At 40.6% G+C, this 14917-nt stretch overlaps 1 protein-coding gene across 3 annotated transcripts in view; it reads left to right on the forward strand.

Annotated features, from left to right (window-relative positions):
* Positions 1-14917, forward strand: part of KAT14 (lysine acetyltransferase 14) — a 34398-nt gene that overhangs the window by 267 nt on the left and 19214 nt on the right. The window contains exons 1-6 of one of the 3 annotated variants that reach the window (XM_025876909.2): positions 1840-1958; positions 3530-3713; positions 3864-3920; positions 6289-6410; positions 12374-12555; positions 14460-14876. In XM_025876909.2, the coding sequence (XP_025732694.1) occupies positions 3906-3920; positions 6289-6410; positions 12374-12555; positions 14460-14876 (736 nt within the window). In that variant the 5' untranslated portion in view covers positions 1840-1958; positions 3530-3713; positions 3864-3905. Of the gene's footprint in view, positions 1-1839; positions 1959-3529; positions 3714-3863; positions 3921-6288; positions 6411-12373; positions 12556-14459; positions 14877-14917 lie in introns of those variants that run through there. The other 2 variants (XM_025876912.2, XM_025876908.2) reach the window with 2 other exon arrangements.

Here is a 14917-nt window from a genome sequence, read left to right on the forward strand (position 1 = left end):
CCTCTCAATTCCTTTGATTTGTCAATTCCTGCGTGAAGGTTGTTTTTCTAACCTGTGAACCAAACATGAATGTAAAATGGACCTAAATAAAAAGATAATTATTATATTTATTATTAGTTTAGTTGGTTAATGACAGATTTATATAAAACACACATTTGTATTAATAAAAATTACTGTCAACCTCTCACGTTGTTAAATTAACGTTCTTGATGGCAACCCAATAAAAATCAGAAAATTGGAAATTCTGCGTTATTTAAAGAATTAGCCACATTGTTCTAACAAGATCATGTTACGGATTTGGGGCCAAATAATAGGCCCAGTATAGAATTAAAGTTCAAGTCACTCTGGTAATACTTAACTCCCATGGAAAACTGCCGTAGTATGCTGAAGTAAGTCAGAATTAGCAGGTTAAAAGTATTTTGTGCTCTTTTTCTGGGACCATTCTTGTTTTCTGCTTGCTGGCCTCCTAGATCTGCTGGCAAGAGATACACACACACATGCTCCTGATACCTCACTCAACTTAACCTTTGCATCTGCCAGCTTCCTGGCTCTCAAGGAGCATGCTCTGCCAGCCATCATGAGTTTTAACCAAAACAGGATTTTCCCATTGGGCAGACTAGTAAAGACATATGTACCGGAGGAATTCTTTGTGTAACAGAGTTTGTAACTAGGTCAGAGAAATTTCTGTGTGTGTGTATGTGTATACACATACATACATGTGAAATGGGTCATTTTCTGGTATGTGGAAATGTGTTTAAGATGGATTTAACTATTCAGAATAATAGTTACTATTAATAAATTAACATTTTCATAGGAAACAATCCAGAACTTTCTATGCCTTAGCTAGTGTTTGTTTCTGAGCAGTTTCTGCTTATTGATTCACACACCTGCCTGAAAATCTCAGTGGCATTCCCCTTGTCCTCTCAGGATATATTTTAAACTGTCTTTCGCGATAGGGTCCCTGCTAACTTCAGCTTCTCTCTTCAGTGTCCTGTTGCCACACAACCAGAACTTTGCAGTTAGGGTGAGCTTTTCCTTCACAAACATTTCTTTCTTACCCCAAGGTCTTCTCACATTTTCATTTCCTCTCTGGAATACGTGTCTCTCTAGCCCCCCTGGCCTCCCTGCCAAACACACAGGCACCCCTCTTCACCTGGCCAATTCTAGTCATCCTTCAGGCCCCCTGAAGACCCCACTTTTTCTAGCCCTCCCATCTTCCTCATATGGGTTGGGCTTCCTTTCTCTGTGCCCTCACATTGCCCTATGGCACACACTGCATTCTATTCTAGTGGTTGTCTTGTCTCTCAGAGCATCAGCATCACCTGATTCTGGTGATTCAAGGCAGAGACCCAGACCCCACTTTCAGAGATTGATTCATTCCAGGAGGATGGAGAGCCACTGTGCTGTTGTGATGACCTAGTTCCTCATCTGTGGCCCTCAAAATTTGTAAAATGCCGAGAGCAGACCTGCCTTGGGTACTGTGTATTCCAGTTCCTATACCAGTACCTGGCCTGCAGCAGGAACTCAGATATTTCTTGAAAGAATGTGTCGAGAGACCCATAGGAGTCAGGAATGTCAACAGTTGGAAAATCCAATGACAGCAATAAAAACTTGCTTTTCCAGTATCTTTCTCCTAAAAGTTAGGGAATCACAGATCTCAACAGGTATATGCTATGTTAGAAAAATAAAAATCTTTTCTTCTACCTTCCCCATTCCCATCCTAATGTCATGGGTTGGCTAAAAAAGAGAAAAAACGTGGGAAGCATGGAAAATCTGGTTGATAAACGATAAACGCTGCTGTAGATAAACCTATGATGTGCCTTTTTGCTTTTCTCCTAGGTCAGCTGAGGGAACAGCTCAGTTACCTTAAGGGTGATAATTTTTTTAGGTTCACTTGTTCTGATTGCTCGGAAGATGGAAAGGAGCAGTATGAAAGGCTGAAGCTCACGTGGCAGCAAGTGAGTAAAATCTCTCCCCCTCGAATTCATGAGGTCGCTCCTCCAAAGAATTTATTGGAATGAATATTCAGAGAATGAGGAGCTTACTTCTAGGCTTTTGAGCGGTTTTGAGAGTCACTTTCTATTTCACAAAATCATATTCCAACTATATGGAGAAAGGAGTTCTTTATAAAAATATTCAATGCTAACTTAGTAAATTAGGTTTGAGATTCTTGAAAACCTCAGATACACACAGAATTTCGTTTATATATTATAATACCAAACTCTGATTTTAATGGAATTAAAGTGAGGTTCACATTTTTTCTGGCAGCCATGTTTAGAACAATAAAACCATTTTTAAAAATGTAAAGATGGCCACATTAGAAATAGTTGAAAGGTATAATGTGGCAGAAACCAACAGAAATCCAGCTTTTCTGTATTTGAACACAGACATGCTTGAAAAATTTTTTTCAATGAATACCTATGGCCACCTTTTAACCATCTCTCATACCAGCACCCTAGTCCAAGCCAATTATAGCCTGAACAATAGCTTTTTACTGATCTCCAGCTTGCATTAAATTTTTTTGGTTTTGTTCTTATATTAATATGTCTATAACAGGGTACCAACGATAACAGTAAGTTCTAAAAACGACTGGAGTATACATACTGAGTGCCTCGGACAAACCCGGTGCTGTCATAGGCCTGGAGACTGCTGTGCTGAGTGAGACAGCTGGGGAGCTGGCATTCTAGGCATTTATTTTCGACAATAAGCAGACAAACAAATAAGTTAATTACCCATAGCACTTTTTTTGCTAGGAAATAAGCAGGGTATAGACGAAATGGGTATAGGGTATAGAGTTTAGACGAAATGATCTTAGCCACTGAAGGTATTCCTTATAAACTGCAGTTGCTTTAGCAGCTTAGACTGTTATTTTAATTATCAGTGCTTCCCTAGGAGATGTACTAATGAAATCTGTCAGTGGTGAATTTAGGGAGCCTTTTTTGACTAGCCGAAAATATGCAAGTAGAAAATGAAGGGAAGTTTGTACTGAGGACATAGCCTCATAAATGTAATTGTGATGTTTTTCTCAACATGTCCATGGGATATTGCATCTAGGCAAGGTCAGATTAATATTAATAGATTATTCTGATGCTGGGGCGCCTGGGTGGCTCAGTCGTTAAGCGTCTGCCTTCGGCTCAGGTCATGATTCCACGGTCCTGGGATCGAGCCCCACATCGGGCTCCCTGCTCGGCAGGAAGTCTGCTTCTCCCCCCACTCCCTCTCCCCCTACTTGTGTTCCCTCTCTCACTGTCAAATAAATAAATAAAATCTTTAAAAAAAAAATAGATTATTCTGATGCATATACCCACGGCAGATTTGTGTTTGATCTGCAAGTAGCTTCTGAAAAAGCTGTAAAGTGGAAGAAGTAGCAAGTATGTATAGTTTATTTGCAAGAATACGAGTTTTCTGTGGAGGTTCTTTTGAAAAGAACAACTAGCTTTTGGTTATATTGCTTAGAAGATATAATATTGGTTCAGTTTGCACTTTTAATTAGACTAACATCACTTGAAAATTATGTTTTCACTGCCAGAAGACAGATTGATGGGAGATAATACCCTGGTATGATGAAGTGGCAGATCAGACACTTGGTAGATCTGGTCTTGGTAAACTACTGACCAGTATTTCTAGTTGCACCTAAAAAACCGAGACTCTCAAGAAAGAGCTGAAAGAGAATCAGATGGTTTTGGATAGATTCTATTGATGTCACCAAATAGGTAGGTTTTCTATCCTTTTAAATCTTAAACTTTGTTGATTTTTCCAAGTAATAAGTAGAAATGCTTGTTTGATCACAAAATAGCATTAGTAAAGCAGTCTGGTCTCCTGACCTTTCTTCCATGCCCTTTCTTGTGTCCTCTCCTCCTTAGTGATTTGTGAACCACAGTTGGAAATGCAGGAGAAACTCTATCATGTGTTTGGCAAGGGTAGGTACTTGTTATATTCTCATCCTGGACACTTACTCTTCCATGGCAGGTAAAGAATATACCATGATCTGTACTCATTATTTTTCTAGGTGTTTTCCAGCAGGTGTTTGTAAAGTGCCTACTGTGGCTCAGCCAGCCCTGAGCTCCTCCCTGGGGACACACTGTTACTGATGGGTTTGGGCTGCTAGTGGGAGAGCAGAAAACCCTGCTGGGATTCCTTTTCTTCAGATTACAGATTCCAGGGGAGGAGGAAAACCACATCCTTCATATATTGAGTTTGTAGTTTGTGCAATAAATATTAAGTGATTATAGAAAAAGTTATTTTCAAGTAAATATATGAATTTTTACTTTTTAAAGTCATGAAATATTTCACACATACCAAAAAAAAAAAAATATATATATATTTATATATATATATACACACACACACCAGAAATAAAGTAGCAGACAATGTCTCTACCACTGAGATTAACAGTGAATACATGTGTCCGAGGTACTCTAGGGGTCTGGGAGTAGGCAGAAGCAGTTCATTTCAGTTTCTCCTTAAAGTATTTCTTGAACAGTAACTTTTTTAAATTGTGGTAAAATATATATAACATGAAAGTTTACCATTTCATCCATTTTTAAGCATATAATTCAGCGGCCTTAAGTACACTCACAGTGTTTTGCAACCATTGCCGCTATCCTTCTCCAGAACATTTTTATCTTCCCAAGCTGAAATTCCATATCCATTAAATAGTAAGTCCCCGTGGACAGTTTAACTGTTTTAAGGAAGATGTTTGTTGGCTGATGTGTACCTGCTGCAAAAATGCGTGGAAGAACTTGAAAACTCTGTTGATGGTGGGCTATCTGTAGATTTCACAAGTCTAAGGTGGGGAGAGCTCGGGTAATGGAAGCATTAGAGGTGTCAGCATTATTAGAAGTGTCAGCATTACCAGGCCCTTGGAGTCAGAGGTTTTCCCATGGACCGTCGGGGGTCTCAAGCTGTGAGCACAGGTGCTGGGGAGCCTGAGACGTAGTTTACTAGCCCCCTTACATTTTCAGGATGCGCTTTCTGGAAAGAAGAATCAAGTTAGATTCTTTTCAGGGATTCTCTGTCCCCTTTTCAATTTCAATGGCCCCAAATCAATCACTGTTTCTATTAGGTTGAAAACATAGTTTTGAGGGCGCCTGGGTGGCTCAGTTGGTTAAGCGACTGCCTTCGGCTCAGGTCATGATCCTGGAGTCCCGGGATCGAGTCCCGCATCGGGCTCCCCGCTCAGTGGGGAGTCTGCTTCTCCCTGTGACCCTCTTCCCTCTTGTGCTCTCTATCTCTCATTCTCTCTCTCTCTCTCAAATAAATAAATAAAATTAAAAAAAAAAAACCTTTAAAAAAAAAAAAGAAAACATAGTTTTGAATAGCTGGTATCATTTTGTCCATTTACATGAAGTTACATAATTCAGAATTGCTTATAGATGGAAGAAGAAATGCCTGAAAGCATAGTCATTGAATGTGTCAGAAGTGATTGTTTCTTGATGGTAGATTTAGAGTGATTTTTACCTCCTCCCTTGCTCTTCTATTATTGAAATCTTCTACAGTGAACATGTGTTACTTATATTTCTGGAAAACACTTCCCAATTCGGGGCCATGAATTCATTACCTGTAAACAAGGAAGTTGGACCAGATGAGGAGTTTTCACGTGGAGCTCCGGGGATGTCTTGGAGCCTCTGAGAGTGGGCTGAGCAGCCAGGCCTCTCGGCTCTGGGCCCCTGTCTAATGCTAATGTCATCCAAAGAAAGGTTTACATGTATGAAAATGGCCAAACACTGAGTAGATGGTGACTACATTATTTTCAGCTTTGAAATTCTGAGAGTCTTTTGTTTCTGCTCCGTACAGAGCTTAGAAAAATACATAGGCAGGGGTGACTTTCAAAATATTTAATAAAGATCAGCCCCATCAGTCAGAAAATGTGGGCTGTAGCAGGTACCTGGAGGCCACACGGCCAGAGTTTATCACCTTATCTAGTGCCGCGTTGTGTAAGATGGAGAGATGCAGGGATGGGATTGGGGGTGGGGGTGTACAACAGGTAGATTGCTTAGTTGCTTAGGATGGCAGTTGTTTATCATAATCAGTTCAGCCACATCTCAGCCCTGCATATGCGGCATGTAAGGAACAACTGTACATACTTAGGTGGATTAGTGCTGTTCATCTAATGAAAGCAAAACAGGAAATAAAATTCTCTACTGAGACTGTTCCAAGGTGTTATCCTTTCTTTTACCCCTCTGTTCCCCACCATTCCTGCTCAGATTATAAAACAACGAACATTTCCCCCAGGTTAACATCCCTAGTCATGCTTTTCTCCTAGCGCTTGTTGTGTTTGTGTTCCAGGTTGTCATGCTGGCAATGTACAACTTGTCTCTGGAAGGAAGTGGCCGGCAAGGTTATTTCCGGTGGAAAGAAGATATCTGTGCCTTTATTGAGAAACATTGGACCTTCTTACTAGGGAATAGGTAATGTGATTTTTTGAAAAACTTATACTTCCATGAAGAAGTAAAGAACAAAGTACATGAGGTTTGAGACAGCCTAACGAAGCCCCTTAGGAATTAGTACTTGTGGCAATTACAAAGAATATTTTAATTCCAGAAGATGTTACTTTTTTAAGTTAAAAAACTTATTTACGGAAACCAAATTGGAAGTATATACCATTAAAAGTATAGGTTTCCAGGGACGCCTGGGTGGCTCAGTCGGCTAAGCGTCTGCCTTCGGCCCAGGTCATGATCCCAGGGTCCTGGGATCAAGTGCCGCATTGGGCTCCCTGCTCAACGGGGAGTCTGCTTCTCCCTCTGCCTCTCCTTTCTGCTTGTGCTCTGTGTGTGTGTGTGTCTCTCTCTTAAATAAATAAATAATATCTTTAAAAACAAGTATAGGTTTCCAGACTTTTCTCATCCTACTTTAGAGGAAACTCTTAGTTTCTACTGAGCATGAAGAGATTTGAAGAGATTCTTAGAAAGTTAAAAAATAGAGCATTGGATTGCATGAGGCTGTTTAATAGTTGGATGAGTAACTCTGTCACGTGAGGATATAGGATCATTATGTCCTTTTGAAATCAATATCTTAGATGGTCAGAGGAAGAAAAACAGTGGCAGTGACGGACTGTACGTATTTAAATTGCTCCTCATTAAAAGACTCTTACCGGTTCAGTATTTGTTTTTATTAACTAGCAGGTAGAACCTGTTGATACGTTTTGGTATTATAGCGCTTAGCAAAGTCTAGGCGCGTTAATACACATACAGCTTGTTCATTCATTCCTCTCCATGATAGTGCATTGACTTTACTGCTGAGCATGCCTCCTTGGTGCTCTGCTTTGGCTCGGCAGACCTGCGTGTGCCAGTGCACAGATATTGAGACCATATGTTTTAACTGAAGGTCTCTGCAGATCAACAAGATTTTTATTGCTGTTAGGGATTAGTGAGTTTGCAACTGCATTGGCAAATTGTGTGAGATGCTGATTGTTAGTTGCCGTCTGAAGTCCCGTGTGAAGTTCATAAATCTTGCCTAATTGGGTCAGTGTAGATGTGCCACAGGCTCTGATCACAATCAAAACAGGGAGTTTGTACCTGCCCTCACTCTGAAGGCACTGCAGCCTCTGTTTCCTGGGGCGCTGAGAAGTCAGCTCCGCCAGCATCGCTCGGAGCTCAGGGCGGGCCGCCGACAGGAACGGTGGCTTTCTGAAGGCTCGGCTGTGGGGAGAAAATAGAAGAGATTCAGTACAGTTGTACAAAAGGAGTTATTTTTGTTCTTGAGTTATTTAGTGCTACTAAGAAAAGAATTGACAGTATAACTGGTTCTTTTCTTAAAGAAAGGAAATCTGTTGTCTTAGTTTAATGATTTAGCACTATTTATGGAACTTAATATACCCCATTTATAAGGTGCAAGAAAGGGAAAAAAACTGATAAAATTAGATCTTGGAATGTTTTCCTGATCTCTCAGTGCCATTCTGCTTAGTAGATTGTCTTCTGGAAGAAATTGGATTTAAATTGCCTGTTTTTAAGGATTTTGCCATATTTTAACATAAGTTGTTCAGTTGTTTCATTTGTTCATTTGTATAGCATGTTCTGAGAGGAATCAGCCAAGGCTTTTTTTCTTTTTACTACTTTACTGAAAGGCATTAATTACTCTCCAGTTTCTGTGTAGTTTAACCATTAAACTAGTGGGTTTTGGCCGTGTTACTGTATCACTTGAATTACCATTTACTTATTTAAATCCAGTCACTTTTTTTTAAATAAATACATTCATTTTAAAAAGAAACTTCAAACCACCATGATAAGTAGAAAACCCGTATCATTTGCCATACATAGAATGACACTATAAAAATAGGTGTGCTAAAAATAAAACAGTGCTATTAAATTATAGCTGGATCCCAAGGCCTGTAAAGGCAGTCAGGGCCCTCTGTCTTGATTAAAAAGCGTAGTAGCGTGTGTTGGGGAGAACTTAAAGCAATGAACTTTCTCCTTGATCTCACCAGAAGGAATGAAAGATCATTAAAATTACTCTGTGTGGGGCGCCTGGATGGTTCAGTTGGTTAAGCTTCTGACTCTTGGTTTTGGCTCAGGTCATGATCTCAGTGTCGTGAGATTGAGCCCTGCCTGCTCCGTGCTGGGGGTGGATTCTCTCTCTGCTCCTCCCCTGCCTGCTTGCACCTGCGAGCTCACATGGGCGCTCTCTCTCTGTCTCTCTAAAAAAAATTACTCTGTGATTCCTTGTCACTCAGTTTCCTGCCTCAGTGCTGTCCTTTGCTTTGGGAACTCTGCTGTCAGTATCTGTGATTGGAAAAGCCACCTACCTGAAACCCTTCTCCAGAGGCAGTCACCACATACTGACATATCTCTGTGTCTGAACATACACAGAATCACTATGCCTCAGGGAAGCGGCCTGCAGAGGACATGCACATTTAGAGTTTTTTCATAGCTACTGAAGATTTTAATTCTGTTCTATCCATAGAACATTCTTTAAATTCTTAATGATAATCATTTCTCATTTGCCGTAGAATCTAAGAGTATAGTATACTGTTGAATGAAGTATAAGATTTGAATACATTTTCTTTCAGATGTTTACAGGCTTTGCTTTTATGCCTTTAATGTTTTACTAAAGTTGAAATACGTAAAGGTTTATTCAAGTGACTTTATGTACCTATTGTGAAAACAAGCTTAAACGTATACAAAAACTTTAATTAATTGCTGCAGCTTAATTGCCTTTGTATGTGTGATCATTTAATCTGCTTTTATAATCCTGGCCTTGAATTTTTCTAGGAGGTGTAACTTTTTTTTTAATTCCAGTGTAGTTTAACATAGAGTGTTCTATTAATTTCAGTATATAGGAGGTGTATCTTTGATTAGTGAAGAATACTTTTTTTTGTTTGTTTTTTAAAGATTTTATTTATTTATTTAGACAGAGGGACAGCCAAAGAGGGAACACAAGCAGGGGGAGTGGGAGAGGGAGAAGCAGGCTTCCTGCGGAGCAGGGAGCCAGCCTGATGTGGGGCTCGATCCCAGGACCCTGGGATCACACCCGAGCTGAAGGCAGACGCCCAATGACTGAGCCACCCAGGCGCCCCAGTGAAGAATACTTTGAATACTTTCCTCTGTTACCATATTTCATTGATTTTTACGATGCACACATTTTTAAATTTTCACATCTCTGATAACTGGATACAAGCTGGATATAATCTTATAAGGGATAGTGTGTCATAACTGATGGCTAGTTTTCTTTTTTTGTTGTACATAAAATAGTATATCTTAAAGTCAGTGAATCTTACATTTGATGAAATATGATAAAACACATTCATAGTGTTTATTATATGACAAGGATTCTAGGGGGAGGGCAGAGTAGGAAGCACCAGAAGTCTTTCCCTACCTAGAAAACAGTTGAAATGGCACAATCTGTCTGATGTAACTATTTTGGATCACTGGGTCTATATTGAAGGCTTGCAACTTCCAGGGGGAGGCTTGGAAGGTAAATTGCATTGATTTTGGTGGATTTCAGCTCTTAGCACAGTGACATTTCCCCATTCCACACCTTTCAGCCCTGTGGCAGCCAGCAATGCACTTGTTCCCAAAGCAGCTCATACACAGCTTGTGGGAGTCAGGGTAGACAAAAAGGACCCTGTCCTCCAAATATCAGGAATCTGCTCTGATCACTGATTGCTGCTTCTGATCACAGAAATTAATATGAAGAGGTGGGTTACACCTGCCCTGAATTGTTGTAAACCTTTTTCCCTCTGGCTGCAGTGACTTCAAGGGGACTTAAAAGGCCGGCACTTTCCTCCCCGCCTTCATTTTTCTCTTTGTCCCCTTTTTGGAGCCAGACCTTGAAAACTGAGACAATCAAAAGTAACCACATACACAGAGAAAATTAGAAAGTCACCGTGTATGCCCAGGGGAATGGCCAGAGAAGAACTTAAATTTATACCTCAGGCTGATCTTTGATACAGAGACACCCTACAACAATCAGAAAAACAAAAACCCTTAAACCTCAGGGAAGGAAAATAATCTGATTTCCAGAGTTACTACATTTTTAAATTCAAATATCTAGTTTTCAACAAAAAATTACAAGGAATACAAAGAAACAGGAGAGTATGGCCCATTCAAAGGAAAGCACAATAAACCAACAGAAACTGTCCCTGAAAACGACCTACCAGTAGATCTACCAAAGACATTTATTTGTTTGTTTGTTTATATTTTTTAAATGTATTTATGTTTAAGATTTTACTGATAAATTTGACAGAGAGAGAGAGAGCACAAGCAGGGGGAGCAGCAGGCAGGGGGAGAGGGAGAAGCAGGCTTCCCGCTGCTCAGGGATCAGCCCCGAGCCTGACACGGGGCTCGATCCCAGGACCCCGGAATCATGACTCCAGTGGAAGGCAGATGTTTAACTGACTGAGCCACCCAGGCACCCCCAGACAAAGACTTTTAAGCAACTGTGTTAAAGATGCCCAAAGAAGTGATGTGGAGAAAGTCAAAAAAATGAAGTCTAAACAAAACAGAAATATCAGCAGAGAGATGAAAAACCTAAAAAGAAACCAGAAAAGTTTTGGAGCTGAAAAGTACAGTAGCTGAAATGAAAAATTCCCTGCAGGGATTCAGAAGCAGGTTTGAGCAGGCTGAAGAAAGAGTAAGCGAATCTGAGAGTAGGAGAGTGGGGGTTATACTGTGAGCAGAGCCTGAGGGACCTGGGGAAGGGGCACCAGCAGCTGGACCAACATACCTGCTGTGTGAGAAAGCAAGTGGAACGTGTCTCCCCACCCCACAATATCCTTTGGGCAAGAGTGGGGTTTGGAAAGGTTAGGAAAAGGTGTGAATGTGGGAGAGGTGCTCTGGGACCAAAACACTGGGGCAGAAGCTAAGGTGTCATTGTCCCCTCTCAGAGAGTGCTCATGCCTATTAAAGTTTATATTTGTGGTTTTTGTTTTCTAGCACATCTTTGTCCATAAGAATGCTTTTTTCTTTTTGCCTCCCTAGCAATATTTTCCAACTGTTAAGGCTGGTCTTCTTATGAGAGACTGTGTTTCAGGATTTCTGGTAATTATGTTTTCAAGGTGGAAATACAACAGTTGCCTTTAAAAGCATTTTCAACAGGAATCTGAATAGTTGACGTTTTACGTATCATTTAAAGTTTTTGTTATATACTTCTTTTTTTTTTTTTCAAAGCTGGTTATTCCCCCAGAGTTCAACTCTATTTGTGGAACATACTGTATAGTTTTATTCCACTCTACTATGTACAGGCAAATAGGAGCAGACTGAGAAGTGCATCCAACTCCTGGGGTAAAATGAACTGTTTACCAGGGCTAGTGATTCTCTTGCTTGGTTTCCTGTTTAATTCACATATAAAAGCAACTCAAGTTCACTTCAATTAGCCTGTGAAACTCCATAACATGATGATGATTGTGATAAGTGTTTTATTATGAGCTTTGTTTGAATTATTTCATTTAATCCCCATAGCAACCTTACGAGCTAAGTTCTGTTATCCTGATTTTAAAGAAGAAACTGAGGCAGCCAGAAGGTGGTAGAGCCAGACAGGCTCCAGAGCCTCTCCTTTTTTTTTTTTTTTTTTTTTTAAGATTTATTTGTTTATTTATTTTGAGAGAGAGAGAACACACGTGAGCAGGGAGAGGGGCAGAGGAAGAGGGAGAAAGAGAATCTCAAGCAGACTCCCTGCTGAGCACAGAGCCCACGTGGGGTACAATCTCATGACCCCGAGATCATGACCTGAGCCGAAACCAAGAGTCAGAGGCTCAACTGACTGAGCCACCCAGGTGCCCCCAGAGCCTCTCTCTTGACTATTAGGCTCTGTTCCTTCAAAGATTGGAGGTTCCCTAGCGTATCATAGGCTTTGAGTCCTAGAGTATACAGAATGTATTTTCTACATAATGAGAGAATTGAAAAGCCAATAATTTTTAAATTCTTGGACTGTCCAGGAAAAAGACTTCGACTTGGTGGAGCACAGTAGCAGGTTGCCTCAGCGTGGGAAGCCCGATGTTCTTCCGTTCGGGTGCTCAGGAGTTCGGAGAACCAGGATGGTGGAAGCTTGTTCACAACAAGCCCCCAACAATGAAGCCTGAAGGAGAGAAGCTGTCTGCCTCGACTCTGAAAGTAAAAGGTACTCTTGTGAGAGAGGTACAGGACATGATGACCAGCCTGAAGCCAAGCAAGTGTGAGCTTACGAGACATCCTGCTTGTACCAGGCATAGCCCATCTGCCTCTCTGGAGTGACTCTTTTTGGCAATTTCATTATGACACATTTTGTGTGTGCTATAAATAAACACCATACAAAAAATATTTGATCATTTCCTAATCAAGTGGCCAGTTGTATATGTGCTCCCAAGGTGAGCATTCAAGTTATGAGTTCTGTAAATTTCCTTTGGTATCTGAAAGGTTCTCTAGTTCCAATCTCATTTAGTTTTACACCTTTTTAGTATGGAAATTTTTTAAACATACACCAATATGAATAGAGTAATGTAATGAATCCCTGTGTACCTTTCATCTCGCTTTAGCAGTTAACTGCTAGTAGTCTCATTTTATTTAGACCCCTGGATACTTTCCCCCAACCCTCCACCCATCCCACCCCTTGGATTATTTAGAAGGAAATCTCAGGCATTAACATTTAATTCTTAAACATCTTAGTATGCTGGGCACCTGGGTGGCTCAGTCAGTTAAGCGTCTGCCTTTGGCTCAGGTCATGATCCCAGGGTCCTGGGATTGAGTCCCGCATCGGGCTCCCTGCTCAGCTGGGGGAGCCTGCTTCTCCCTCTGCCCCTCCCCCCACTCGTGGGCTCTCTTGTGAGCGCTCTCTCTCATAAATAAATAAATAAAATCTTAAACAAAAAACATCTCAGTATGTTAATTTTAGGAGATAAGAACTCTTTTGTAGCCTAACTGTGATGCCATTCTCACACTGAAAAAAAAAAATTAACTCCTTACAGTCACACATTGATCTGATTTTTTTTAATCTAAAAAGTTTTAGGGGCGCCTGGGTGGCTCAGTCGTTAAGCATCTGCCTTCGGCTCAGATCATGATCCCAGGGTCCTGGGATCGAGCCCTACATCGGGCTCTCTGCTCTGCAGGAAGCCTGCTTCTCCCTCTCCCTCTCCCTCTCCCTCTGCTTGTGTTCCTTCTCTCGCTGTGTCTCTCTCTGTCAAATAAATAAAGTCTTTAAAAATAAATAAACAAATAAAAAGTTTTAGTGAGCTTTAAAATTTTTAAAATATAATTGAGAAAAAAATCAAATAGTATTGAAAAGTAGAAAGCCTGTCAGTGTCCCTCTCCCCCACACCTACACCTGTGCTTTTTCACTCCCCATAGTAACCACTGCTATCTCTTGTGAATACTTTTGGAAGTTATTTCTGCATATTTAAGCATTTTTATTGAAAAAATAAAGTCATACTATAATACCTGTTCTCTATTCCCTCTTCCCCTTACGAGGATACCTTAGACATCTTTCCATAGCAGTACATGCAGATCTACCTTCTTTTCTTTTTTTCATTGTATCCCATTGAGTGGCCTTAATATGGTGATATATAATAGGCCATTCCCCTGTTGATGGATGTTTTGGTTACTTCTACCTCGTTGTTGTTATATTAAACAATACTACAGTTGTACACATTTGTGTGTAAATTATTTGTGAAAAATTCCTGGAAACAGATTGCTGTATTGAAGGGCATTATTTATTCAGAATTTTAATTGGTGTTGCCAAATTACCCTCCAAAAAGTTGTAATAAAATGTATGCCTTACTAGAAAGGCATGAAAATACCCATTCCCCATATTCTTGCTGAGCATTACCAAACTTTTAATGTTTACCAGTTTCGATAAGGAAAAGATAATACTTAATCATTTAAATTTGTGTTATAATCCCTTTTTTAAGAAAGCTCTAAGTCTTAGTTTAGGGCATTCATTGAATATTTCTCTATTTTGAACATGGTAGCAAGTTCACAATAATAAATTAGCAAAAGAAGCGAAAGCTGAGGTATTTATTTAAAATTTAGGTATTTATTCTTTCCTGGCAGCCTCAAAACCAACTTTAGATCCCATCATTACTGTTGAGGGCCTTCGAAAACGGGCGAGTCGGAATCCTGTGGAATCTGCCATGGAATTAAAAGAGAAAAGGTCTCGTACTCAGGAAGCAAAGGACATTAGGAGAGCCCAGAAGGAAGCGGCTGGTTTTCTTGACAGGAGTACTTCTTCGACTCCGGTGAAGTTCATAAGCCGTGGCCGCAGGCCAGACGTGATTCTAGAAAAAGGAGAAGTGATCGACTTCTCATCCTTGAGCTCCTCTGACCGGACCCCTCTGACCAGCCCATCTCCTTCTCCATCTCTGGATTTCTCCGCCCCTGGGACCCCCGCCTCTCACTCGGCCACACCCAGCTTGCTTTCAGAAGCAGATCTGATTCCAGATGTGATGCCACCACAAGCCTTGTTTCATGGTAAGACTTGCCTTTCTTGCATCTTTGGTTTCATGTGTGGG

This window comes from Callorhinus ursinus, unplaced genomic scaffold (assembly GCF_003265705.2).
Source record: "Callorhinus ursinus isolate GAN/ISIS: 27379988/994484 unplaced genomic scaffold, GSC_fseal_2.0 scaffold29, whole genome shotgun sequence".
Classification (NCBI taxonomy): Eukaryota; Metazoa; Chordata; class Mammalia; order Carnivora; family Otariidae; genus Callorhinus; species Callorhinus ursinus.